The 27,633-nt window shown below is 47.8% G+C and overlaps 1 protein-coding gene across 3 annotated transcripts in view; it reads right to left on the minus strand.

The window, feature by feature from the left end:
* Positions 1-27,633, minus strand: part of LOC135532920 (cdc42-interacting protein 4 homolog) — a 39,708-nt gene that overhangs the window by 8,818 nt on the left and 3,257 nt on the right. For 2 of the 3 annotated variants that reach the window (XM_064960353.1, XM_064960366.1), the window contains exons 2-14: positions 20,789-20,904; positions 20,420-20,473; positions 19,635-19,782; positions 19,351-19,413; positions 18,929-19,033; positions 16,985-17,113; positions 13,431-13,577; positions 12,926-13,090; positions 7,722-7,745; positions 6,994-7,103; positions 5,568-5,700; positions 4,522-4,589; positions 3,906-4,015 (exon numbers count right to left, since the gene is read on the minus strand). In XM_064960353.1, the coding sequence (XP_064816425.1) occupies positions 3,906-4,015; positions 4,522-4,589; positions 5,568-5,700; positions 6,994-7,103; positions 7,722-7,745; positions 12,926-13,090; positions 13,431-13,577; positions 16,985-17,113; positions 18,929-19,033; positions 19,351-19,413; positions 19,635-19,782; positions 20,420-20,473; positions 20,789-20,904 (1,372 nt within the window). The remainder of the gene's footprint in view (positions 1-3,905; positions 4,016-4,521; positions 4,590-5,567; positions 5,701-6,993; positions 7,104-7,721; positions 7,746-12,925; positions 13,091-13,430; positions 13,578-16,984; positions 17,114-18,928; positions 19,034-19,350; positions 19,414-19,634; positions 19,783-20,419; positions 20,474-20,788; positions 20,905-27,633) is intronic. The other variant, XM_064960361.1, reaches the window with a different exon arrangement.

The following is a 27,633-nucleotide window of genomic DNA, read 5'->3' on the forward strand; positions in this document are numbered from 1 at the left end:
ACACACTAGTTATAGACACTGTCCCCTGACTGGAACCTGGAGACACACACTAGTTATAGACACTGTCCCCTACTGGAACCTGGAGACACACACTAGTTATAGACACTGTCCCCTACTGGAACCTGGAGACACACACTAGTTATACACACTGTCCCCTGACTGGAACCTGGAGACACACACTAGTTATAGACACTGTCCCCTACTGGAACCTGGAGACACACACACACACTAGTTATAGACACTGTCCCCTGACTGGAACCTGGAGACACACACACACTAGTTATAGACACTGTCCCCTACTGGAACCTGGAGACACACACTAGTTATAGACACTGTCCCCTACTGGAACCTGGAGACACACACTAGTTATAGACACTGTCCCCTACTGGAACCTGGAGACACACACTAGTTATAGACACTGTCCCCTGACTGGAACCTGGAGACACACACTAGTTATAGACACTGTCCCCTGACTGGAACCTGGAGACACACACTAGTTATAGACACTGTCCCCTGACTGGAACCTGGACACACACACACACTAGTTATAGACACTGTCCCCTGACTGGAACCTGGAGACACACACTAGTTATAGACACTGTCCCCTGACTGGAACCTGGAGACACACACTAGTTATAGACACTGTCCCCTGACTGGAACCTGGAGACACACACTAGTTATAGACACTGTCCCCTGACTGGAACCTGGAGACACACACACACACTAGTTATAGACACTGTCCCCTACTGGAACCTGGAGACACACACACACTAGTTATAGACACTGTCCCCTGACTGGAACCTGGAGACACACACACACTAGTTATAGACACTGTCCCCTACTGGAACCTGGAGACACACACTAGTTATAGACACTGTCCCCTACTGGAACCTGGAGACACACACTAGTTATAGACACTGTCCCCTGACTGGAACCTGGAGACACACACTAGTTATAGACACTGTCCCCTGACTGGAACCTGGAGACACACACACACTAGTTATAGACACTGTCCCCTACTGGAACCTGGAGACACACACTAGTTATAGACACGGTCCCCTACTGGAACCTGGAGACACACACTAGTTATAGACACTGTCCCCTACTGGAACCTGGAGACACACACTAGTTATAGAGACTGTCCCCTACTGGAACATGGAGACACACACTAGTTATAGACACTGTCCCCTGACTGGAACCTGGAGACACACACACACACACTAGTTATAGAGACTGTCCCCTACTGGAACATGGAGACAAACACTAGTTATAGACACTGTCCCCTACTGGAACCTGGAGACACACACTAGTTATAGACACTGTCCCCTACTGGAACCTGGAGACACACACACACACACACACACACTAATTATAGACACTGTCCCCTACTGGAACCTGGAGACACACACACACACACACACACTAGTTATAGACACTGTCCCCTGACTGGAACCTGGAGACACACACTAGTTATAGACACTGTCCCCTGACTGGAACCTGGAGACACACACTAGTTATAGACACTGTCCCCTGACTGGAACCTGGAGACACACACACACACTAGTTATAGACACTGTCCCCTACTGGAACCTGGAGACACACACACACTAGTTATAGACACTGTCCCCTACTGGAACCTGGAGACACACACTAGTTATAGACACTGTCCCCTACTGGAACCTGGAGACACACACTAGTTATAGACACTGTCCCCTGACTGGAACCTGGAGACACACACTAGTTATAGACACTGTCCCCTGACTGGAACCTGGAGACACACACACACTAGTTATAGACACTGTCCCCTACTGGAACCTGGAGACACACACTAGTTATAGACACTGTCCCCTGACTGGAACCTGGAGACACACACACACACTAGTTATAGACACTGTCCCCTACTGGAACCTGGAGACACACACTAGTTATAGACACTGTCCCCTACTGGAACCTGGAGACACACACTAGTTATAGAGACTGTCCCCTACTGGAACATGGAGACACACACTAGTTATAGACACTGTCCCCTGACTGGAACCTGGAGACACACACACACACACTAGTTATAGAGACTGTCCCCTACTGGAACATGGAGACAAACACTAGTTATAGACACTGTCCCCTGACTGGAACCTGGACACACACACACACACACTAGTTATAGAGACTGTCCCCTACTGGAACCTGGAGACACACACACACTAGTTATAGACACTGTCCCCTACTGGAACCTGGAGACACACACTAGTTATAGACACTGTCCCCTACTGGAACCTGGAGACACACACACACACACACACACACACACACACACTAGTTATAGACACTGTCCCCTGACTGGAACCTGGAGACACACACACACACACACTAGTTATAGACACTGTCCCCTACTGGAACATGGAGACACACACTAGTTATAGACACTGTCCCCTGACTGGAACCTGGAGACAGTGTCTGTGTGATGTGTGTGTGATGGCATGTGTGTGTGATGGCATGTGTGATGGCATGTGCGTGTGATGGCATGTGCGTGTGATGGCATGTGCGTGTGATGGCGTGTGCGTGTGATGGCGTGTGCGTGTGATGGTGTGCGTGTGTGTGATGGTGTGCGTGATGGTGTGCGTGTGTGTGATGGTGTGCGTGTGTGTGATGGTGTGCATGTGTGTGATGGCGTGCGTGTGATGGCGTGTGTGTCTAATGACGTGTGTCTGATGGCGTGTGTCTGATGGCGTGTGTCTGATGGCGTGTGTGTGTGTGTGATGGTGCGTGTGATGGTGTGTGTGTGTGTGTGATGGTGTGTGTGTGTGTGTGATGGTGTGCGTGATGGTGCGTGTGATGGTGCGTGTGATGGTGTGTGTGCGTGTGTGATGGTGTATTTGTGATGGTGTGCGTGTGTGTGATGGTGTGCGTGTGTGTGATGGTGTGCGTGTGTGTGATGGTGTGTGTGTGTGTGATGGTGTGCGTGATGGTGTGCGTGTGAGCAGTGTGATGGTGTGCGTGATGGTGTGCGTGTGTGTGATGGTGTGTGTGATGGTGTGCGTGTGTGTGATGGTGTGCGTGTGTGTGATGGTGTGCGTGTGTGTGATGGTGTGCGATGGTGTGCGTGATGGTGTGCATGTGTGTGATGGTGTGCGTGTGATGGCGTGTGTGTGATGGCGTGTTTGTCTAATGACGTGTGTCTGATGGCGTGTGTGTGATGGTGTGTGTGTGTGTGATGGTGTGCGTGTATGTGATGGTGTGCGTGTGTGTGATGGTGTGCGTGTGTGTGATGGTGTGCGTGTGTGTGATGGTGTGTGTGTGTGTGATGGTGTGCGTGATGGTGTGCGTGTGAGCAGTGTGATGGTGTGCGTGATGGTGTGCGTGTGTGTGATGGTGTGTGTGATGGTGTGCGTGTGTGTGATGGTGTGCGTGTGTGTGATGGTGTGCGTGTGTGTGATGGTGTGCGTGATGGTGTGCGTGTGTGTGATGGTGTGCGTGATGGTGTGCATGTGTGTGATGGTGTGCGTGTGATGGCGTGTGTGTGATGGCGTGTTTGTCTAATGACGTGTGTCTGATGGCGTGTGTGTGATGGTGTGTGTGTGTGTGATGGTGTGCGTGTATGTGATGGTGCGTGTGATGGTGTGTGTGCGTGTGTGATGGTGTGCGTGCGATGGTGTGTGATGGTGTATGTGTGATGGTGTGCATGTGATGGTGTGTGATGGTGTGCGTGTGATGGTGTGCGTGTGTGTGTGATGGTGTGTGTGTGTGTGATGGTGTGCGTGTGTGTGATGGTGCATGTGATGGTGTGTGTGTGTGATGGTGTGCGTGCGATGGTGTGTGATGGTGTATGTGTGATGGTGTGCATGTGATGGTGTGTGATGGTGTGCGTGTGTGTGATGGTGTGCGTGTGTGTGATGGTGTGCGTGTACCTTGGAAGGTGTAGAGGGCAGTAGCCTTTCCTATAGGATTCTCCACATCTTCATCAAAGTCTTCATCAAACTCTGAGTAGATGTTCTGAGATGGATCAGCTGACATGGAACTGAAGACAGAGACACACACACACACACACACACACACACATACACACACACACACACATTATATTAACACATATAGACATTATATGAACACACACACACTATATTAACACATACACACATTATATTAACACACAGACATTATATGAACACACACACACTATATTAACACATACACACATTATATTAACACATATAGACATTATATGAACACACACACACTATATTAACACATACACACATTATATTAACACATATAGACATTATATACACACACACACACACACACACACACATTATATTAACACATATAGACATTATATAAACACACACACACATTATATTAACACATATAGACATTATATAAACACACACACACTATATTAACACATATAGACATTTTATAAACACACACACACACACTATATTAACACATAGACAAACACACACACATTATATTAACACATATAGACATTATATAAACACACACACGCTCCCTCTCTCTTACCAGTATTGATTGTTGTTGACAGCAGTGTTAGTAGAATCCTCTCCTCTGAAAGCCTCAGCCAGCCATGACTGTCAGAGAGAAGAAAAACTTGCTGTTTACTATAGATGGCTAATGACAAAAGTGTGTGTGTCCGTGTGTGTGTCACCAAGCCAGAGTGTGTGTGTCCATGTGTGTGTCACCAAGCCAGAGCGCCCGTGTCACCAAGCCAGAGCGCCCGTGTCACCAAGCCAGAGCGCCCGTGTCACCAAGCCAGAGCGCCCGTGTCACCAAGCCAGAGCGCCCGTGTCACCAAGCCAGAGCGCCCGTGTCACCAAGCCAGAGCGCCCGTGTCACCAAGCCAGAGTGTGTGTGTGTGTGTGTGTCACCAAGCCAGAGTGCCTGTGTCACCAAGCCAGAGTGTGTGTGTCCATGTGTGTGTTACCAAGCCAGAGTGTGTGTGCGTGTGTGTGTGTGACCAAGCCAGAGTGTCTCTGTGTGTGTGTGTGTGTGTGTGTGTGTGTGTGTGTGTGTGTGTGTGTGTGTGTGTGTGTTACCAAGCCAGAGTGTGTGTGTCCATGTGTGTGTTACCAAGCCAGAGTGCCTGTGTTACCAAGCCAGAGTGTGTGTCCATGTGTGTGTTACCAAGCCAGAGTGTGTGTGCGTGTGTGTGTGTGTGACCAAGCCAGAGTGTCTCTGTGTGTGTGTGTGTGTGTTACCAAGCCAGAGTGTGTGTGTCCATGTGTGTGTTACCAAGCCAGAGTGTCTGTGTGTGCGTGTGTGTGTGTGTGACCAAGCCAGAGTGTCTCTGTGTGTGTGTGTGTTACCAAGCCAGAGTGTGTGTGTCCATGTGTGTGTTACCAAGCCAGAGTGTCTGTGTGTGTGTGTGTGTGTGTGTGTGTTACCAAGCCAGAGTGTGTGTGTGTGTGTTACCAAGCCAGAGTGTGTGTGTGTGTGTGTCACCAAGCCAATGTGTGTGTGTGTTTGTGACCAAGCCAGAGTGTCTGTGTGTGTGTGTCACCAAGCCAGTGTGTGTGTGTGTTTGTGTGTGTGTGTGTGTGCAGTAGTACCTCGTATTTGGTGAGTTGTCCTCTGAGTCGTCCAACGTTCTGCGAGGTCTGGGTGATCTGAGGTTCTAGACTGGCTGGGTCTCCCATCTGAGGGTTCCGTTCATAAACACCTCTCATCTTCTCTAATGCCTCACTGGAGGAGGAGGAAAAAAGACAGAGAGAGAGACAGAGAGAGAGACCGAGAAAGAAAGAGACAGAGACAGAAAGAGACAGAAAGAGACAGAGACAGAAAGAGACAGAGACAGAAAGAGACAGAGACAGAAAGAGACAGAAAGAGACAGAGACAGAAACAGACAGAGACAGAAACAGACAGAGACAGAAACAGACAGAGACAGACAGAGACAGAGACAGACAGAGACAGAAACAGACAGAGACAGAAACAGACAGAGACAGAAACAGACAGAGACAGACAGAGACAGAGACAGACAGAGACAGAAACAGACAGAGACAGAAACAGACAGAGACAGACACAGACAGAGACAGAAACAGACAGAGACAGACAGAGACAGAGACAGACAGAGACAGAAACAGACAGAGACAGACAGAGACAGAGAGAGACAGAAACAGACAGAGACAGAAACAGACAGAGACAGACACAGACAGAGACAGACACAGACAGAAACAGACAGAGACAGAAACAGACAGAGCCAGAGAAAGAGCCAGAGAAAGAGCCAGAGAAAGAGCCAGAGAAAGAGCCAGAGAAACAGACAGACACAGAGAGACACAGACACAGACACAGAGAGACAGAGAGACACAGACACAGAGAGACAGAGAGACACAGACACAGAGAGACAGAGAGACACAGACACAGAGAGACAGAGAGAGACACAGACACAGAGAGACAGAGAGACAGACAGACAGGAACAGGACATATGTTACAGAAGAAGGGCGTCTGTTAGAACAAATCAACGTGTCCCAAAAGGCACACTATTCCCATCTAGTACACTACTACTGATCACGGTCCTATAAGCCCTGGTCAAAGGCAGCGTACTATATAGGGAATAGGGCCCTGGTCAAAGGTAGCGTACTATATAGGGAATAGGGCCCTGGTCAAAGGCAGCGTACTATATAGGGAATAGGGCCCTGGTCAAAGGCAGCGTACTATATAGGGAATAGGGCCCTGGTCAAAGGCAGTGTACTATATAGGGAATAGGGCCCTGGTCAAAGGCAGCATACTATATAGGGAATAGGGTGTCATTCGAGAAGGACACGATGGGAGAATCTCAATTGGAAACTCCTCGCCTCCTTCTCAAAACCCATTGGTTGAGAAAGCCAGAGGTCCCTCCCCTCTGACCTGAGAGAGGAGAGAACACGCGAGGAGAAAGTCATTTGAGATTCTCCCAGTGATGGACAGAGACAGTAAGACTGTAAGATAGCCGCCGTCACTATGGTGATGATGTCAGAGTGGCGGGGGAGGCGGGGCTACCTCTGGTCCAGCTCCTTTTGAAGTTCCTTGGTGATGTCATCAATCTTGGACTGAAGTCTCTTCTTCCTCTGTTCTGGAGGCAGGTGAGAGAAGTCCTCAGCAGCTGGAGACTGGGGGGGGGGGTCCGGAGGGAGAGAGGAGGGGACGAGAGAGGGATGCGGGAGAGAGAGAGAGACAATGACATTTGAAATGTCTATTATTTTTTAAATGTTGTGAGTTTAATGTTTACTGTACATTTTTACAGTTTATTATCTAGTTCACTTGCTTTGGCAATGTTAACATGCATTTCCCATGCCAATAAAGCCCCTTAAATTGAATTGAGAGAGGAGGAGGAGGAGGGAGAGAGCAGGTGAGCGAAAGAAAGCGAGAGAGAAAGCGAGATAGATGAGGGTGAGGTGTTATGCTCACACACAGAGTAAAGAAACGTGTTGGACATAAACCTGAGTTAGTGATGAATATCACTCAGTTATTACCGAAACCGCTTTAAACCCTAAAAACCAGACACGGGTTCTGTTTAAACCCTCAAAACCAGACACGGTTTGAGGCCTGGGTTACATCTAACCGTAACCATAGAAACCCTGTTCTAAACCGTAACCATAGGAAGGGTTACCATGTTAACTACCATGGAGAGAAGAACACCAGTCAGTACTGTGGAGGTGGAGGCCTGGGTTACATCTAACCGTAACCATGGAAACCCTGATCTAAACCGTAACCATAGGAAGTGTTACCATGTGCTTGTCAGCATTTATCCTCTGGAACGTGAGAAGGATGGACACTCATCGTGAGACACACACACATAGATAAACAGAAACACACATGTATTGTGACATCTTCAGACATAGTAAACAAACAAAATGTCCTCATCCACCAATCAGCATTGGGCTTACCTGTCCATCTAGCCCAGGGCTGTCCGATCCTGGTCCTGGAGGGCCCAAACACTTCTGGTTTTCATCCCCTCCTTCTACTTAGGGACTAATTCACACCTGGGACACCAGGTGAGTGTAATTAACTACCAGGTAGAAACAAAAAAACAGAAGTGTTTGGGCCCTCCAGGAACAGAATTGGGCAGCACTGATCTAGCCAATCAGTCTCTGTTGTTGGAACCTTGGACCCCTGTGACTCACCTGAGTATGCTGGTTACCCAATACACTGATCGGGGACCTGTTTTCCTCCCATAATCCTAACCGGATCCATTAGATACTAATCTAACCACTGATCTAGGACCAGATTACCCTCCTACAATCCTAACCTGATCCATTAGATACTGACCTAGGACCAGATTACCCTTCTACAATCCTAACCTGAACCATTAGATACTAACCTAGGACCAGATTACCCTTCTACAATCCTAACCTGAACCATTAGATACTAATCTAACCACTGATCTAGGACCAGATTACCCTCCTACAATCCTAACCTGAACCATTAGATACTGACCTAGGACCAGATTACCCTTCTACAATCCTAACCTGAACCATTAGATACTAATCTAACCACTGATCTAGGACCAGATTACCCTCCTACAATCCTAACCTGATCCATTAGATACTAATCTAACCACTGATCTAGGACCAGATTACCCTCCTACAATCCTAACCTGAACCATTAGATACTAATCTAACCACTGATCTAGGACCAGATTACCCTCCTACAATCCTAACCTGAACCATTAGATACTAACCTAGGACCAGATTACCCTCCTACAATCCTAACCTGAACCATTAGATACTAATCTAACCACTGATCTAGGACCATAATCCTAACCGGATCCATTAGGAGGGGAAACACCAAACTGTCCTCAGACCGAGGGAGACTCACCGGTCTGTGCAGAGCCCTGAAGGTAGCAAGGCGGAGGTTTGACAGAACGGTTAAACTCTCTCAGGCAGAAAGAGAGAGGGGCACGACCCAGTTTAGAGAGGGGGAAGGGGTTAGGGGGAGGGGGCAGAGATAGAGGGGTGTGAGACCTGGGGAGGGAAGGACGAGGAAAGGGAGGAAGACAAGGTGGGAAAGGAGAAAACCACTGGAGAAGGAGAGATAGACACCATGAAGAAACACAAAGAGGATTAAGGCTATGAGAAAAGCGAAGAAAATACCCTGAAGAAACACTATATAGAGACATCAGAGAATCATCACACACAGAGAGAGAGAGCGAGAGCGAGAGAGCGAGAGAGCTCTTTGAATTGAGAGGGAAAGAGACACCGCTAGAATTGTCCCCTCAGGTGTAAGAGGGGAGCAGAGAGGTGTGGAATGTGTCTGTGTATAGAGGGGGGCTGATTACCCAACACTAAGAACTAGCCCCTGACCAGGCTTGTCCAATCACAGAGAGGAACAGAATGCTGTAGCCCAATGACAGAGAGGAACAGAATGCTGTAGCCCAATGACAGAGGAAGAGAAGAGAGATGGGTAGAGGACGGGAGGGAGACGAGAGATGGGTAGAGGACGGGAGGGAGACGAGAGATGGGTGGAGGACAGGACGGAGACGAGAGATAAGAGAGATGGGTAGAGGACAGGAGACAGACGAAAGAGAAAAGAGATGGGTAGAGGACAGGAGACAGACGAAAGAGAAGAGAGATGGGTAGAGGACAGGAGACAAAAGAGAAGAGAGATGGGTAGAGGACAGGAGACAAAAGAGAAGAGAGATGGGTAGAGGACAGGAGACAAAAGAGAAGAGAGATGGGTAGAGGACAGGAGACAAAAGAGAAGAGAGATGGGTAGAGGACAGGAGACAAAAGAGAAGAGAGATGGGTAGAGGACAGGAGACAAAAGAGAAGAGAGATGGGTAGAGGACAGGAGACAACAGAGAAGAGAGATGGGTAGAGGACAGGAGACAACAGAAGAGAGATGGGTGGAGGACAGGAGACAGAGAAAAGAGATGGGTAGAGGACAGGAGACAACAGAAGAGAGATGGGTGGAGGACAGGAGACAACAGAAGAGAGATGGGTGGAGGACAGGAGACAGAGAAAAGAGATGGGTAGAGGACAGGAGACAACAGAGAAGAGAGATGGGTGGAGGACAGGAGACAACAGAGAAGAGAGATGGGTGGAGGACAGGAGACAACAGAAGAGAGATGGGTGGAGGACAGGAGACAGAGAAAAGAGATGGGTAGAGGACAGAAGACAACAGAGAAGAGAGATGGTTGGAGGACAGGAGACAACAGAGAAGAGAGATGGGTGGAGGACAGGAGACAACAGAGAAGAGAGATGGGTAGAGGACAGGAGACAACAGAGAAGAGAGATGGGTAGAGGACGGGAGGGAGACAAAAGAGAAGAGATGGGTAGAGGACAGGAGACAGACAAAAGAGAAGAGAGATGGGTAGAGGACAGGAGACAACAGAAGAGAGATGGGTGGAGGACAGGAGACAGAGAAAAGAGATGGGTAGAGGACAGGAGACAACAGAAGAGAGATGGGTGGAGGACAGGAGACAACAGAAGAGAGATGGGTGGAGGACAGGAGACAGAGAAAAGAGATGGGTAGAGGACAGGAGACAACAGAGAAGAGAGATGGGTGGAGGACAGGAGACAACAGAGAAGAGAGATGGGTGGAGGACAGGAGACAACAGAAGAGAGATGGGTGGAGGACAGGAGACAGAGAAAAGAGATGGGTAGAGGACAGAAGACAACAGAGAAGAGAGATGGTTGGAGGACAGGAGACAACAGAGAAGAGAGATGGGTGGAGGACAGGAGACAACAGAGAAGAGAGATGGGTAGAGGACAGGAGACAACAGAGAAGAGAGATGGGTAGAGGACGGGAGGGAGACAAAAGAGAAGAGATGGGTAGAGGACAGGAGACAGACAAAAGAGAAGAGAGATGGGTAGAGGACAGGAGACAACAGAAGAGAGATGGGTGGAGGACAGGAGACAACAGAAGAGAGATGGGTGGAGGACAGGAGACAGAGAAAAGAGATGGGTAGAGGACAGGAGACAACAGAGAAGAGAGATGGGTGGAGGACAGGAGACAACAGAGAAGAGAGATGGGTGGAGGACAGGAGACAGAGAAAAGAGATGGGTAGAGGACAGGAGACAACAGAGAAGAGAGATGGGTGGAGGACAGGAGACAGAGAAAAGAGATGGGTAGAGGACAGGAGACAACAGAGAAGAGAGATGGGTAGAGGACAGGAGACAACAGAAGAGAGATGGGTGGAGGACAGGAGACAACAGAAGAGAGATGGGTGGAGGACAGGAGACAACAGAGAAGAGAGATGGGTGGAGGACAGGAGACAACAGAGAAGAGAGATGGGTGGAGGACAGGAGACAACAGAAGAGAGATGGGTGGAGGACAGGAGACAACAGAAGATAGATGGGTGGAGGAAGGGAGACAACAGAGAAGAGAGATGGGTAGAGGACAGGAGACAACAGAAGAGAGATGGGTGGAGGACAGGAGACAACAGAAGAGAGAGATGGGTAGAGGACAGGAGACAACAGAAGAGAGAGATGGGTAGAGGACAGGAGACAACAGAAGAGAGATGGGTGGAGGACAGGAGACAACAGAAGAGAGATGGGTGGAGGACAGGAGACAACAGAAGAGAGATGGGTGGAGGACAGGAGACAACAGAAGAGAGATGGGTGGAGGACAGGAGACAACAGAAGAGAGATGGGTGGAGGACAGGAGACAACAGAAGAGAGATGGGTGGAGGACAGGAGACAACAGAGTAGAGAGATGGGTGGAGGACAGGAGACAACAGAGAAGAGAGATGGGTGGAGGACAGGAGACAACAGAAGAGAGATGGGTGGAGGAAGGGAGGGAAAGGCTGGTCGCCCCCTGGTCTATTGTACCTGGCTCCTCTTTCTCAAGTGACAGAGCTTAGTGCACGCTTTGGAGTGGGGTAGTGTAGGGTGCAAGATTCATCCGTGGGCCGGTCGTCTGAGCAGATGGTCGAAGGGCCGAAACGTTATTATAATAATAACAAAAAGAAATGTGTACCCAGTAGACCGTCCCCCAGTAAGACAGAGAAGAGACCGTCCCCCAGTAAGACAGAGAAGAGACCGTCCCCCAGTAAGACAGAGAAGAGACCGTCCCCCAGTAAGGCAGAGAAGAGACCGTCCCCCAGTAAGGCAGAGAAGAGACCGTCCCCCAGTAAGGCAGAGAAGAGACCGTCCCCCAGTAAGGCAGAGAAGAGACCGTCCCCCGGTAAGGCAGAGAAGAGACCGTCCCCCAGTAAGACAGAGAAGAGACCGTCCCCAGTAAGGCAGAGAAGAGACCGTCCCCAGTAAGACAGAGAAGAGACCGTCCCCCAGTAAGGCAGAGAAGAGACCATCCCCCAGTAAGACAGAGAAGAGACCGTCCCCCAGTAAGGCAGAGAAGAGACCGTCCCCCAGTAAGACAGAGAAGAGACCGTCCCCAGTAAGACAGAGAAGAGACCATCCCCCAGTAAGACAGAGAAGAGACCGTCCCCCAGTAAGGCAGAGAAGAGACCGTCCCCCAGTAAGACAGAGAAGAGACCGTCCCCCAGTAAGGCAGAGAAGAGACCGTCCCCCAGTAAGGCAGAGAAGAGACCGTCCCCCAGTAAGACAGAGAAGAGACCGTCCCCCAGTAAGACAGAGAAGAGACCGTCCCCCAGTAAGACAGAGAAGAGACCGTCCCCCAGTAAGACAGAGAAAAGACCGTCCCCCAGTAAGACAGAGAAGAGACCGTCCCCCAGTAAGACAGAAGAGACCGTCCCCCAGTAAGACAGAGAAGAGACCGGTGTACAGTGTAGTGTTCAGGGTGCTAGAACATACCTTGTTCTTGTGGTTGAAGGGCCACAGTTTAGTGCATATTTTAGGGTGGTTGAGGCTGGAGTCTGACGTATGTTAGTGTGTAGGGTGTAGTGTGAAGGGTACATACCTTGGTTTTCTTGTGACTGAAGGCCCACAGTTTGGTGCGTACTTTAGGGTGGTTGAGGCTGGAGTCTGACGTAGGTTAGTGTGTAGGGTGTAGTGTGAAGGGTACATACCTTGGTTTTCTTGTGACTGAAGGGCCAGAGTTTAGTGCGTACTTTAGGGTGGTTGAGGTTGGCGTCTGAGGAGGCTGGTTTGATACCTTGGCTGTAGTCCTCAAAGTCCACCTCAGCCGGTCGCTCAAAACCTGACTTGTGTTGTTCTATAAACCGCAAGGAGTCCTGAATACACACAGGACATGGCAAGTGAGAGTGTGTGTGTGTGTGTATGCATGCTTGCATCCTTGTGTATGTGTGAATATGCATGCTTGCGTCGATGGGTGTTAGCACCCGTGTGTGTTGGTGTGTGTACATGCTTGTGTGCTTGTGTGTGTGTGTTGGTGTGTGTTGGTGTGTGTGTTGGTGTGTGTTGGTGTGTGTTGGTGTGTGTGTGTGTGTTGGTGTGTGTGTGTGTGTTGGTGTGTGTGTGTGTGTGTGTGTGTGTGTGTGTGTGTGTTGGTGTGTGTGTGTGTTTTGGTGTGTGTGTGTGTTGGTGTGTGTGTGTGTTGGTGTGTGTTGTCACCTGTTTGCCGTTGGTGTTCCGCCCTGCCATACTGATCCCGTCCAGACATTTAGTGATGATGGGTAAAACCTTCTTCTCTACCTCAGCAAACTGACTGTAGCCCTCTGCCAAGCACCTGATACGCCGCTCATCCATATCCTGCAGCTTCTACACACACACACACATTATATATACACACACACACACACACACACACACACACACACACACACACACACAAAAACAGTCCTGTATAACTGAACTTGAGGGGACACAAAATTCAGTCCCATTCAAAATTCATATTTTCGCTAACCCCTAAACTAAACCTATCCTTAAAGCCTAGCTCCTAACCCTAATTCCAACCCTAACCACCTAGAAATAGCATTTCACCTTGTGGGGGACTAACAAAATGTCCCCAGTTGGATCTAATGTTTGTTTGTTTACTATTCTAGTAGAGACTTCTGGTCCCCACAAGTATAGTTAAACACATCCACACACACACACACACACAACAGTACAACAGTTTGGACATTCCATGGTTTATTTATTTTTTACTATTTTCTACATTGTAGAATAATAGTGAAGACATCAAAAAATATGAAATAACACATATGGAATCAGGTGGTCACCTTAAAAGATGTAAACAAATCATAATATATTTTATATTTGAGATTCTTCAAAGTAGCCACCCTGTGCCTTGATGACAGCTTTACACACTCTTGGCATTCTCTCAACCAGCTTCATGAGGTAGTTGCATGGAATGCATTTCAATTAACAGGGGTGCCTTGTTAGAAGTTAATTTGTGGAATTTCTTTCCTTCTTGATGCGTTTGAGACAATCAGTTCTGCTGTGACAAGGTCAGGGGGGTATACAGAAGATTTGGTAAAAGATCAAGTCCATATAGTGGCAAGAACAGCTCAAATAAGCACAGAGAAACGACGGCCGATCGTTACTTTAAGACATAAAGGTCAGTCAATCTGGAAAATGTCAAGAACTTTGAAAGTTTCTTCAAGTGCAGTCACAAAAAACATCAAGAGCTATGATGAAACTGGCTCTCATGAGGACTGCCACAGGAAAGGAAGACCCAGAGTTACCTCTGCTGCAGAGGATAAGTTCATTAGAGTTACCAGCCTCAGTTATTGCAGCCCAAATAAATACTTCACAGAGTTCAAGTAACAGACACATCTCAACATCAACTGTTCAGAGGAGACTGTGTGAATCAAGCCTTCATGGTCAAATTGCTGAAAAGAAACCACTACTGAAGGACACCAATAAGAAGAAGAGACTTGCTTGGGCCAAGAAACACGAGTAATGGACATTAGACCAGTGGAAATCTGTCCTCTGGTCTGATGAGTCTAAATTTGAGATGTTGTTTCCAAACGCTGTGCATTTGTGAGACGCAGAGTAGGTGAACGGATGATCTCTACATGTGTGGTTCCCACCATGAAGCATGGAGGAGGAGGTGTGATGGGGTGCTTTGCTGGTGACTCTGTTAGTGATTTATTTACTATTCAAAAAGGCACACATAACCAGCATGGCTAACACATCATACTGAGCTTAGTGGGACAATCATTTGTTTTTCAACAGGACAATGATCCAACACACCTCCAGGCTGTGTAAGGGCTATTTGACCAAGGAGAGTGATGGAGTGCTGCATCAGATGACCTGTTCTCCACAAATCACTCGACCTCAACCCAACCCGACCCAATTGAGATGGTTTGGGATGAGTTGGACCGCAGAGTGAAGGAAAAGCAGCCAACAAGTGTTCAGCATACATGGGAACTCCATCAATACTGTTGAAAAAGCATTCCACATGAAGCTGGTTGAGAGAATGCCAAGAGTGTGCAAAGCTGTCATCAAGGCAAAGGGTGGCTACTTTGAAGAATCTCAGATATAAAATATAATTTTGATAACTTTTTTGGATCCTACATGATTCCATGTGTTATTTCAGAGCTTTGATGTCTTCACTATTATTCTACAATGTAGAAAATAGTCAATATTAAGAAAAACCCTTGAATGAGTTTGTGTCCAAACCTTTGACCGGTACTGTGTGTATATTTATATACAGTTGAAATCGGAAGTTTACATACACTTTAGCCAATAACATTTAAAAACTTAGTTTTTCACAATTCCTAACATTTAATCCTAGTAAAAATTCCCTGTCTTAGTTCAGTTAGGATCACCACTTTATTTTAAGAATGTGAAATGTCAGATAGTAGAGAGAGTGATTTATTTCAGCTTTAATTTCTTTCCTCACATTCCCAGTGGGTCAGACGTTTACACACTCAATTAGTATGGAAGAAATTGCCTTCAAATTGTTTAACTTGGGTCAAACGTTTCGGGTAGCCTTCTTCATTTGGAAGACCCATTTGCGACCAAGCTTCAACTTCCTGACTGATGTCTTGAGATGTTGCTTCAATATATACACATCCTTTTCCTCCCTCAGGACGACATCAATTTAGTGAAGTGCACCAGTCCCTCCTGCAGCAAAGCACCCCCACAACATGATGCTGCCACCCCCGTGCTTCACGGTTGGGATGGTGTTCTTCGGCTTGCAAGCCTCCCCCTTTTTCCTCCAAACATAACGATGGTCATTATGGCCAAACAGTTCTATTTTTGTTTCATCAGACCAGAGAACATTTATCCAAAAAGTATGACCTTTGTCCCCATGTGCAGTTGCAAACCGTAGTCTGGCTTTTTTATGGCGGTTTTGGAGCAGTGGCTTCTTCCTTGCTGAGCGGTCTTTCAGGTTCTGTCGATATAGGACTTGTTTTACTGTGGATATAGATACTTTTGTATCTGTTTCCTCCAGCATCTTCACAAGGTCCTTTGCTGTTGTTCTTGGATTGAGTTGCACTTTTCGCACCAAAGTACGTTCATTTCTAGAAGACAGAACGTGTCTCCTTCCTGAGTGGTATGACGGCTGCGTGGTCCCATGGTGTTTATACTTGCATACTATTGTTTGTACAGATGAAGTGGTACCTTCAGGTGTTTGGAAACTGATCCCAAGGATGAACACGACTTGTGGAGGTCTACAATTTTTTTTCTGAGGTCTTGGCTGATTTCTTTTGATTTTCCCATGATGTCAAGAAAAGAGACACCGAGTTTGAAGGTAGGCCTTGAAATACATCCACAGGTGCACCTCCAATTGACTCAAATGATGTCAATTAGCCTACAAGAAGCTTCTAAAGCGATGACATAATTTTCTGGAATCTTCCAAGCTGTTTAAAGGCACAGTCAACTTAGTGTATGTAAACTTCTGACCCACTGGAATTGTGATGCAGTGAATTATAAGTGAAATAATCTGTCTGTAAACAAATGTTGGAAAAATGACTTGTGTCACGCACCAAGTAGATGTCCTAACCGACTTGACAAAACTATTGTTTGTTAACAAGGATTTTGTGGAGTGGTTGAAAAACAAGATCTAATGACTCCAACCTAAGTGTGTTTAAACTTCCGACTTCAACTGTGTATGTGTGTGTGTGTGTGTGTGTGTGTGTATATATATATATATATATATATATATAAATAATCTCACACACAATGTAAGTAAATCAGTAAGTAAAGTGTGTTACATTAAACAGCTGCGGTATCTCTGTGTAGTAGAAGGTGTTCTGTTCCTTGTTGTATTTCTGGAGCTGGGCGGCGTAGTCGTTCCTGCACTCCTCCGCTGTGTGTGTCTTCACATGGGCATGCTGCTTCACCTGGACACACACACACACACACACCTGTATTAACTGGTATATAGGTACGTATGCTGCTTCACCTGGACACACACACACACACACACCTGTATTAACTGGTATATAGGTACGTATGCTGCTTCACCTGGACACACACACACCTGTATTAACTGGTATATAGGTACGTATGCTGCTTCACCTGGACACACACACACACCTGTATTAACTGGTATATAGGGACGTATGCTGCTTCACCTGGACACACACACACACACCTGTATTAACTGGTATATAGGGACGTATGCTGCTTCACCTGGACACACACACACACACCTGTATTAACTGGTATATAGGCACGTATGCTGCTTCACCTGGACACACACACACACCTGTATTAACTGGTATATAGGTACGTATGCTGCTTCACCTGGACACACACACACCTGTATTAACTGGTATATAGGTACGTATGCTGCTTCACCTGGACACACACACACCTGTATTAACTGGTATATAGGGACGTATGCTGCTTCACCTGGACACACACACACACACCTGTATTAACTGGTATATAGGGACGTATGCTGCTTCACCTGGACACACACACACCTGTATTAACTGGTATATAGGTACGTATGCTGCTTCACCTGGACACACACACACCTGTATTAACTGGTATATAGGGACGTATGCTGCTTCACCTGGACACACACACACCTGTATTAACTGGTATATAGGGACGTATGCTGCTTCACCTGGACACACACACACACATATTAACTGGTATATAGGGACGTATGCTGCTTCACCTGGACACACACACACACCTGTATTAACTGGTATATAGGGACGTATGCTGCTTCACCTGGACACACACACACCTGTATTAACTGGTATATAGGTACGTATGCTGCTTCACCTGGACACACCTGTATTAACTGGTATATAGGGACGTATGCTGCTTCACCTGGACACACACACACCTGTATTAACTGGTATATAGGGACGTATGCTGCTTCACCTGGACACACACACACCTGTATTAACTGGTATATAGGTACGTATGCTGCTTCACCTGGACACACACAAACCTGTATTAACTGGTATATAGGGACGTATGCTGCTTCACCTGGACACACACACACCTGTATTACCTGGTATACAGGGACGTGGTGTGAACGTTGAGGTCTGTGTGAGTGGGCGTGGGACGTGGTGTGAACGTTTAGGTCTGTGTGAGTGGGCGTGGGACGTGGTGTGAACGTTTAGGTCTGTGTGAGTGGGCGTGGGACGTGGTGTGAACGTTTAGGTCTGTGTGAGTGGGCGTGGGACGTGGTGTGACCGTTGAGGTCTGTGTGAGTGGGCGTGGGACGTGGTGTGAACGTTTAGGTCTGTGTGAGTGGGCGTGTGACGTGGTGTGAACGTTGAGGTCTGTGTGAGTGGGCGTGGGACGTGGTGTGACCGTTGAGGTCTGTGTGAGTGGGCGTGGGACGTGGTGTGAACGTTGAGGTCTGTGTGAGTGGGCGTGGGACGTGGTGTGAACGTTGAGGTCTGTGTGAGTGGGCGTGGGACGTGGTGTGACCGTTGAGGTCTGTGTGAGTGGGCGTGGGACGTGGTGTGAACGTTGAGGTCTGTGTGAGTGGGCGTGGGACGTGGTGTGAACGTTGAGGTCTGTGTGAGTGGGCGTGGGACGTGGTGTGACCGTTGAGGTCTGTGTGAGTGGGCGTGGGACGTGGTGCGACCGTTGAGGTCTGTGTGAGTGGGCGTGGGACGTGGTGTGACCGTTGAGGTCTGTGTGAGTGGGCGTGGGACGTGGTGTGAACGTTGAGGTCTGTGTACCTTCTCAACATCTGCTTTCACAGCGTTTGTGTCGTTCTCAATTTTCTCTGCTTGTTGTGTGGCTTTCTCTGCCTCTCCCCACTCCTTGGCAAAACGCCTCTTCGTCTGCACACACACACACACACACACACACACACACACACACACACACACACACACACACACACACACACAGTTTAGTGAGGGTTATAGGGGATCATCAACTGGGTTCAGCCACGGGACGATTACTTCCTGAGAAAGCGGGCTGTCATGAGGGCCATAACACATTTACAAATCATTTGTAGCCTGCAAATTGACTAAAACAATCATTTCAAATCTGACTTTGGGGGGGGGGCAATCAAAACCACCCGCGGGCCGACGGGTGGGGCACTGTGGGTTATAGGGGTTATAACATATTCACTCTCAATCACACAGAAACTCACATTCTCCAGCTGTTTGAAACTGATCTCCAAGTTCTGTTGAGCTTTTTTGGCATCGGCCAGGTACTGGGGGAGAGAGATTAGTTAGATGACAACATCAAAGTGAGTTCAAAATGTCGGTGATGTTATCTTCCACCCTCCCTCCTCCCCTCCCTCCCTCCCTCCCTCCATCTCTCCCCTCCATCTCTCCCCTCCCTCTCCTCCCCTCCCTCCATCTCTCCCCTCCCTCCATCTCTCCCCTCCCTCCATCTCTCCCCTCCCTCCATCTCTCCATCTCTCTCTCTCACTGTTTTGCGTTCTTGTTTGAGGTCCTGGAGGTATTTGGTGAGTTCTACACAGATTCCAGTCATCATGTTCTCTGCTATCAGCTCTCTCTGGCCCGCATAGTCATTCAGCTCATTCACAATGTCCTGGAACGACTGGTGATTGGTGAACCTGCAGGTGGAGGGGCAACAAGACCGAGGGGATAGAGAGAGATTAGTTAGATGACAACATAGCCACTCTCTAGCCACTTTAAACTATGCCACTTTGTTTACATACCCTACATTACTCATCTCATATGTATATACTGTACTCGATAACATCTACTGTATCTTGCCTATGCTGCTCTGTACCATCACTCATTCATATATCTTTATGTACATATTCTTTATCCCCTTACACTGTGTATAAGACAGTAGTTTTGGAATTGTTAGTTAGATTTCTTGTTGGTTATTACTGCATTGTCGGAACTAGAAGCACAAGCATTTCGCTACACTCGCATTAACATCTGCTAACCATGTGTATGTGACAAATAACATTTGATTTGATTTGAATGTGATTGGTTCACTTCCAGGAAACAGGGGTAAAGGGTTCTATGTTATTGGTTCACTTCCAGGAAACAGGGGTAAAGAGTTGCATGTGATTGGTGGGATAAAGAAATCTGTCTGTCTAATAAAGACAAACACGAGAGACAAAGGACAAGCACAGCTCATCTGATAATCACTAACTGATTAGAGAGGACACACAGACAGAGACAGAGAGATACACAGACAGAGATACAGACAGAGAGACAGAGACAGACACAACTCACCCACATTCCTGCTCCTCCTTGCTGCCTCGTTTAAGGTATTTCTTGGAGAGGTTTCTGAGAGGAAGAGAGAATGTCAGGGTTACATTCTAACAACTAATTACAATACACAGACACACTGGACAGACAGACAGACAGGACACTGAAAAAGACAGACAGAGAGAAACACACAGACAGACAGAGAGAAACACACAGACAGACAGAGAAACACACAGACAGACAGAGCACACAGACAGACAGAGAGAAACACACAGACAGACAGAGAGAAACACACAGACAGAGCACACAGACAGACAGGACACAGAGCCAGACAGAGCACACAGACAGACAGAGCACACAGACAGACAGACAGACAGACAGACAGACAGACACCTGAGTTGCTTGGCGTAGTTCTGTTCTATCTCGGTCCGTTCTCTGACAAACTTCACATATCGGTCGACCAGATCCAGTCCTGACTGGGTGTGTTTATCAATACCATCATACTGGTCCTAGAGACAGGAGACAGAACAGGGTTAGATACTGGACTGATACAACACACTCCTCTAGTGGTAATATAACTACTAGTTACTGATACAACACACTCCTCTAGTGGTAATATAACTACTAGTTACTGATATAACACACTCCTCTATACAGTAGTAATATAACTACTAGTTACTGATACAACACACTCCTCTAGTGGTAATATAACTACTAGTTACTGATATAACACACTCCTCTAGTGGTAATATAACTACTAGTTACTGATATAACACACTCCTCTATACAGTAGTAATATAACTACTAGTTACTGATATAACACACTCCTCTACTAGTAATATAACTACTAGTTACTGATATAACACACTCCTCTAGTGGTAATATAACTACTAGTTACTGATATAACACACTCCTCTAGTAGTAATATAACTACTAGTTACTGATATAACACACTCCTCTAGTGGTAATATAACTACTAGTTACTGATATAACACACTCCTCTAGTAGTAATATAACTACTAGTTACTGATATAACACACTCCTCTATTAGTAATATAACTACTAGTTACTGATATAACACACTCCTCTAGTGGTAATATAACTACTAGTTACTGATATAACACACTCCTCTATACAGTAGTAATATAACTACTAGTTACTGATATAACACACTCCTCTATACAGTGGTAATATAACTACTAGTTACTGATATAACACACTCCTCTATACAGTAGTAATATAACTACTAGTTACTGATACAACACACTCCTCTATACAGTAGTAATATAACTACTAGTTACTGATATAACACACTCCTCTAGTGGTAATATAACTACTAGTTACAGGAACACTGCTCCTCTTAAGTCAATACAGCAGCCAGTTGTACAGGTATACCCTCTCCACTATGTATCCAACACGGGTCTCTGTCTGACAGACGATCTGCTATCTACGGGCTGGGTTCAGTTCACTCTCACTCACACACTCTGACTCACTCACTATGTAGGTATCTACGGGCTGGGTTGAGTTCACTCTCACTCACATACTCTGACTCACTCACTATGTAGGTATCTACGGGCTGGGTTGAATTCACTCTCACACTCTGACTCACTCACTATGTAGGTATCTACGGGCTGGGTTCAGTTCACTCTCACTCACACACTCTGACTCACTCACTATGTAGGTATCTACGGGCTGGGTTGAATTCACTCTCACTCACACACTCTGACTCACTATGTAGGTATGTAGGGATCTCAGTCACCATGGACTTCAGACACAGAGACTCTCCTCAGAGACACAGATAGACGCTCCTCAGAGACACAGATAGACTCTCCTCAGAGACACAGATAGACGCTCCTCAGAGACACAGATAGACGCTCCTCAGAGACACAGATAGACGCTCCTCAGAGACACAGATAGACTCTCCTCAGAGACACAGATAGACGCTCCTCAGAGACACAGATAGACGCTCCTCAGAGACACAGATAGACTCTCCTCAGAGACACAGATAGACGCTCCTCAGAGACACAGATAGACGCTCCTCAGAGACACAGATAGACGCTCCTCAGAGACACAGATAGACGCTCCTCAGAGACACAGATAGACACTCCTCAGAGACACAGATAGACGCTCCTCAGAGACACAGAGACTCTCCTCACAGATATACTCTCCTCAGAGACACAGATAGACGCTCCTCAGAGACACAGATATACTCTCCTCAGAGACACAGAGACTCTCCTCACAGATAGACGCTCCTCAGAGACACAGATAGACTCTCCTCAGAGACACAGATAGACGCTCCTCAGAGACACAGATAGACGCTCCTCACAGATAGACGCTCCTCAGAGACACAGATAGACGCTCCTCAGAGACACAGATAGACGCTCCTCAGAGACACAGATAGACTCTCCTCAGAGACACAGAGACTCTCCTCAGAGACACAGAGACTCTCCTCACAGATATACTCTCCTCAGAGACACAGATAGACTCTCCTCAGAGACACAGATAGACTCTCCTCAGAGACACAGATATACTCTCCTCAGAGACACAGATAGACGCTCCTCAGAGACACAGATAGACGCTCCTCAGAGACACAGATAGACGCTCCTCAGAGACACAGATAGACGCTCCTCAGAGACACAGAGGCTGCATCCCCTACTACTAACCAGGCCCACTAGGGGTCTGGTCTAATGTAGTACCCTACTACTAACCAGGCCCACTAGGGGTCTGGTCTAAAGTAGTACCCTACTACTAACCAGGCCCACTAGGGGTCTGGTCTAAAGTAGTACCCTACTACTAACCAGGCCCACTAGGGTTCTGGTCTAAAGTAGTGCACTATGTAGGGAATATAGTGCCATTTGGGATGTAGCCATGTACTAAACAGAGCTAATGATCTGAATAGAGGTGATTATACAGAACACATTTACTACAGCCATGTCCTCAATACTGTATCTGAACCAGGACAGAGAGAGAGAGAGGTAGGGAGAGGGAACGGGAGACAGGGGGGTGAGACAGAGGGAGGGGACGAGCGAGAGAGAAAGAGTGAGAGAGAGAAAGGAGAGAGAAAGGAGAGAGAGAAGCCACTTATTGGGTCAAACCTAGTATAACCTCTGTCTGGAGACTACTGCTGATATACACCTAGTGTAACCTCTGTCTGGAGACTACTGCTGATATACACCTAGTGTAACCTCTGTCTGGAGACTACTGCTGATATACACCTAGTGTAACCTCTGTCTGGAGACTACTGCTGATATACACCTAGTGTAACCTCTGTCTGGAGACTACTGTTGATATACACCTAGTGTAACCTCTGTCTGGAGACTACTGTTGATATACACCTAGTGTAACCTCTGTCTGGAGACTACTGTTGATATACACCTAGTGTAACCTCTGTCTGGAGACTACTGCTGATATACACCTAGTGTAACCTCTGTCTGGAGACTACTGCTGCCTCTGCTCTGATAAGAGGTCCAGACCTTAGTGGCGCCGGTCTTTCTCTACACTGGCCCTGTAACATTAAGGTCTCTGGTTCAACCCCCAGTCTGACTGCTTGTCCCCAATAAGACGCTGCCACAGGATAATCCCCCTGGTCATCATGTGTTGGAACTTGGAACCCTGCCCCTGTTCTGTTGTGTTCCGTTGTGTTCCGTTGTGTTCCGTGGGTTCCGTTGTAGCTGAGGTTTGGGTTACGTCCTAAATCGCACCCTTTTCCCTATACAGTGCACTACCTCGGCTCTGGTCAAAAGTAGTGCACTAGCATATAGGGAATATAGTGCCAAATTTGGAACGCAGACCTGGTCAGGTTCCAGCTGCAGGGGATTCAGAACAACAGCCCAGCCGTTGGAGAGACTTAAACATGCAACCTTATTTCCTTTCCTCTCTCCTATCAGTGATCTAACACAACTAGACAGGGTTAGATTCCATAGATTCCACCTACCAGAGCAATGATGTAACCTGAGGGACAACATTACTCAGGACACATTTACTACAGTCATGTCCTCAATACTGTATCTGAACCAGGACAGAGAGAGAGAGAGGTAGGGAGAGAGAACGAGAGAGAGATGAGGAGAGAGGGGGAGAAGAGAGGAGAGGATGAAGAGGAGTAGGGGGAGAGGAGAGAGAGAGAGAGGAGAGGAGAGAGGAGAGGAGGAAGAAGAGAAGGGGGAGAGGAGAGAGAGGAAGGAGGAGAGGAGAGAGGAGAGAGGGGGAGAAGAGAGGAGAGGAGGAAGAAGAGAAGGGGGAGAGGAGAGAGAGGAGGAGAGGAGAGGGGGGGAGAAGAGAGGAGAGGAGGAAGAGGAGAGAGGAGAGGAGAGAGAGAGAGGAGGAAGGAGAGAAGGGGGAGAGGAGAGAGACGAAAGAGGAGCAGGGAGAGAATGGGGAAAGGAGGAGAGAAAGAACATGATGACATCATCATCATAACACTGAGTCCAACCATCAGCCAGGAGAGTCCACCTATCAGCCAGGAGAGTCCACCTATCAGCCAGGAGAGTCCACCTATCAGCCAGGAGAGTCCACCTATCAGCCAGGAGAGTCCACCTATCAGCCAGGAGAGTCCACCTATCAGCCAGGAGAGTCCACCTATCAGCCAGGAGAGTCCACCTATCAGCCAGGAGAGTCCACCTATCAGCCAGGAGAGTCCACCTATCAGAAGAGTCCCTGTCCATTTAAAGGATTAAAGGGGTACTTCGGGATTTTGGCAATGAATCCCTTTATCTACCTCCCCAGAGTCAGATGTCCTCATGGATATCATGTTTGTGTCACCGCATGAAGTTTGAAGGAAGTTGCTAAGAAACGTAATTACTAACTAGGATTAGAGCAATGACTGGAAGACCATGGGTGTTAACATTGGCTCGCTGAACTGCCTCCAACGTCCCTCACACTTCACACAGAAGAATGGGATCCATAAGTTCATCTGACTCTGGGGATGTAGAGAAAGGGCCTCAATGACAAAATCCTGAAGTACCCCTTTAAGAGAGAATAACTAATAGGGCTGATGGGAGAATTTATGTCCAAATGGCCTCCTATTCCCTACACACTAGAGCCCAAATGGCCTCCTATTCCCTACACACTAGAGCCCAAATGGCCTCCTATTCCCTACACACTAGAGCCCAAATGGCCTCCTATTCCCTACACACTAGAGCCCAAATGGCCTCCTATTCCCTACACACTAGAGCCCAAATGGCCTCCTATTCCCTACACACTAGAGCCCAAATGGCCTCCTATTACCTACACACTAGAGCCCAAATGACCTCCTATTCCCTACACACTAGAGCCCAAATGGCCTCCTATTCCCTACACACTAGAGCCCAAATGGCCTCCTATTCCCAATATACTAGACCAGGGCCCAAATGGCCTCCTATTCCCTACATACTAGACCAGGGCCCAAATGGCCTCCTATTCCCTACATACTAGACCAGGGCCCAAATGGCCTCCTATTCCCTACATACTAGACCAGGGCCCAAATGGCCTCCTATTCCCTACATACTAGACCAGGGCCCAAATGGCCTCCTATTCCCTACACACTAGAGCCCAAATGGCCTCCTATTCCCTACACACTAGAGCCCAAATGGCCTCCTATTCCCTACACACTAGAGCCCAAATGGCCTCCTATTCCCTACATACTAGAACAAAACCCATGGGCCCAAACGGCCTTCTATTCCCTAAATACTAGACCAGAACTGAAATGGCCTCTAATTCCCTACATACCAGAGCCCAAATGGCCTCCTATTCCCTACATACTAGACCAGAGCCCAAATGGCCTCCAATTCCCTACATACTAGACCAGAGCCCCATGGGCCCAAATGGCCTCCTATTCCCTACATACTAGACCAGAGCCCGATGGACCTAAATGGCCTCCTATTCCCTGCATACTAGACCAGAGCCCAAATGGCCTCCTATTCCCTACATACTAGACCAGAGCCCCATGGACCCAAATGGCCTCCTATTCCCTATATACTAGACCAGAGCCCCATGGGCCCAAATGGCCTCCTATTCCCTACATACTAGACCAGAACCCAAATGGCCTCCTATTCCCTACATACTAGACCAAAGCCCAAATGGCCTCCTATTTCCTACATACTTGACCAGAGCCCAAATGGCCTCCTATTCCCTATGGGCCCAAATGGCCTCCTATTCCCTACATACTAGACCAGAGCCCAAATGGCCTCCTATTCCCTACATACTAGACCAGAGCCCAAATGGCCTCCTATTCCCCATGGGCCCAAAATGGCCTCCTATTCCCCATGGGTCCAAAATGGCCTCCTATTCCCCATGGGCCCAAAATGGCCTCCTATTCCCCATGGGCCCAAAATGGCCTCCTATTCCCCATGGGCCCAAAATGGCCTCCTATTCCCCATGGGCCCAAAATGGCCTCCTATTCCCCATGGGCCCAAAATGGCCTCCTATTCCCCATGGGCCCAAAATGGCCTATTCCCCATGGGCCCAAAATGGCCTCCTATTCCCCATGGGCCCAAAATGGCCTCCTATTCCCCATGGGCCCAAAATGGCATCCTATTCCCTATATACTATTCCCCATAGAGCCAAATGGCCTCCTATTCCCCATGGGCCCAAATGGCCTCCTATTCCCTATATACTAGACCAGAGCCCAAATGGCCTCCTATTCCCCATGGGCCAAAATGGCCTCCTATTCCCTATATACTAGACCAGGGCCCAAATGGCCTCCTATTCCCCATGGGCCAAAATGGCCTCCTATTCCCTACATACTTGACAGAGCCCAAATGGCCTCCTATTCCCTACATACTAGACCAGAGACCCATGGACCCAAATGGCCTCCTATTCCCAATATACTAGACCAGGGCCCAAATGGCCTCCTATTCCCTACATACTAGACCAGGGCCCAAATGGCCTCCTATTCCCTATATACTAGACCAGGGCCCAAATGGCCACAGATTCCCCATGGGCCCAAAATGGCCTCCTACTCCCCACGGGCCCAAAATGGCCTCCTACTCCCCATGGACCCAAATGGCCTCCTATTCCCTACATACTAGACCAGGGCCCAAATGGCTTCCTATTCCCTATGGCCGAAAATGGCCTCCTATTCCCTATATACTAGACCAGGGCCCAAATGGCCACAGATTCCCCATGGGCCCAAAATGGCCTCCTACTCCCCATGGGCCCAAAATGGCCTCCTATTCCCTACATACTAGACCAGAGTCCCATGGGCCCAAGTGGCCTCCTATTCCCTACATACTTGACCAGAGCCCAAATGGCCTCCTATTCCC

Source organism: Oncorhynchus masou, chromosome 5, assembly GCF_036934945.1.
Source record: "Oncorhynchus masou masou isolate Uvic2021 chromosome 5, UVic_Omas_1.1, whole genome shotgun sequence".
Taxonomy (NCBI): domain Eukaryota; kingdom Metazoa; phylum Chordata; class Actinopteri; order Salmoniformes; family Salmonidae; genus Oncorhynchus; species Oncorhynchus masou.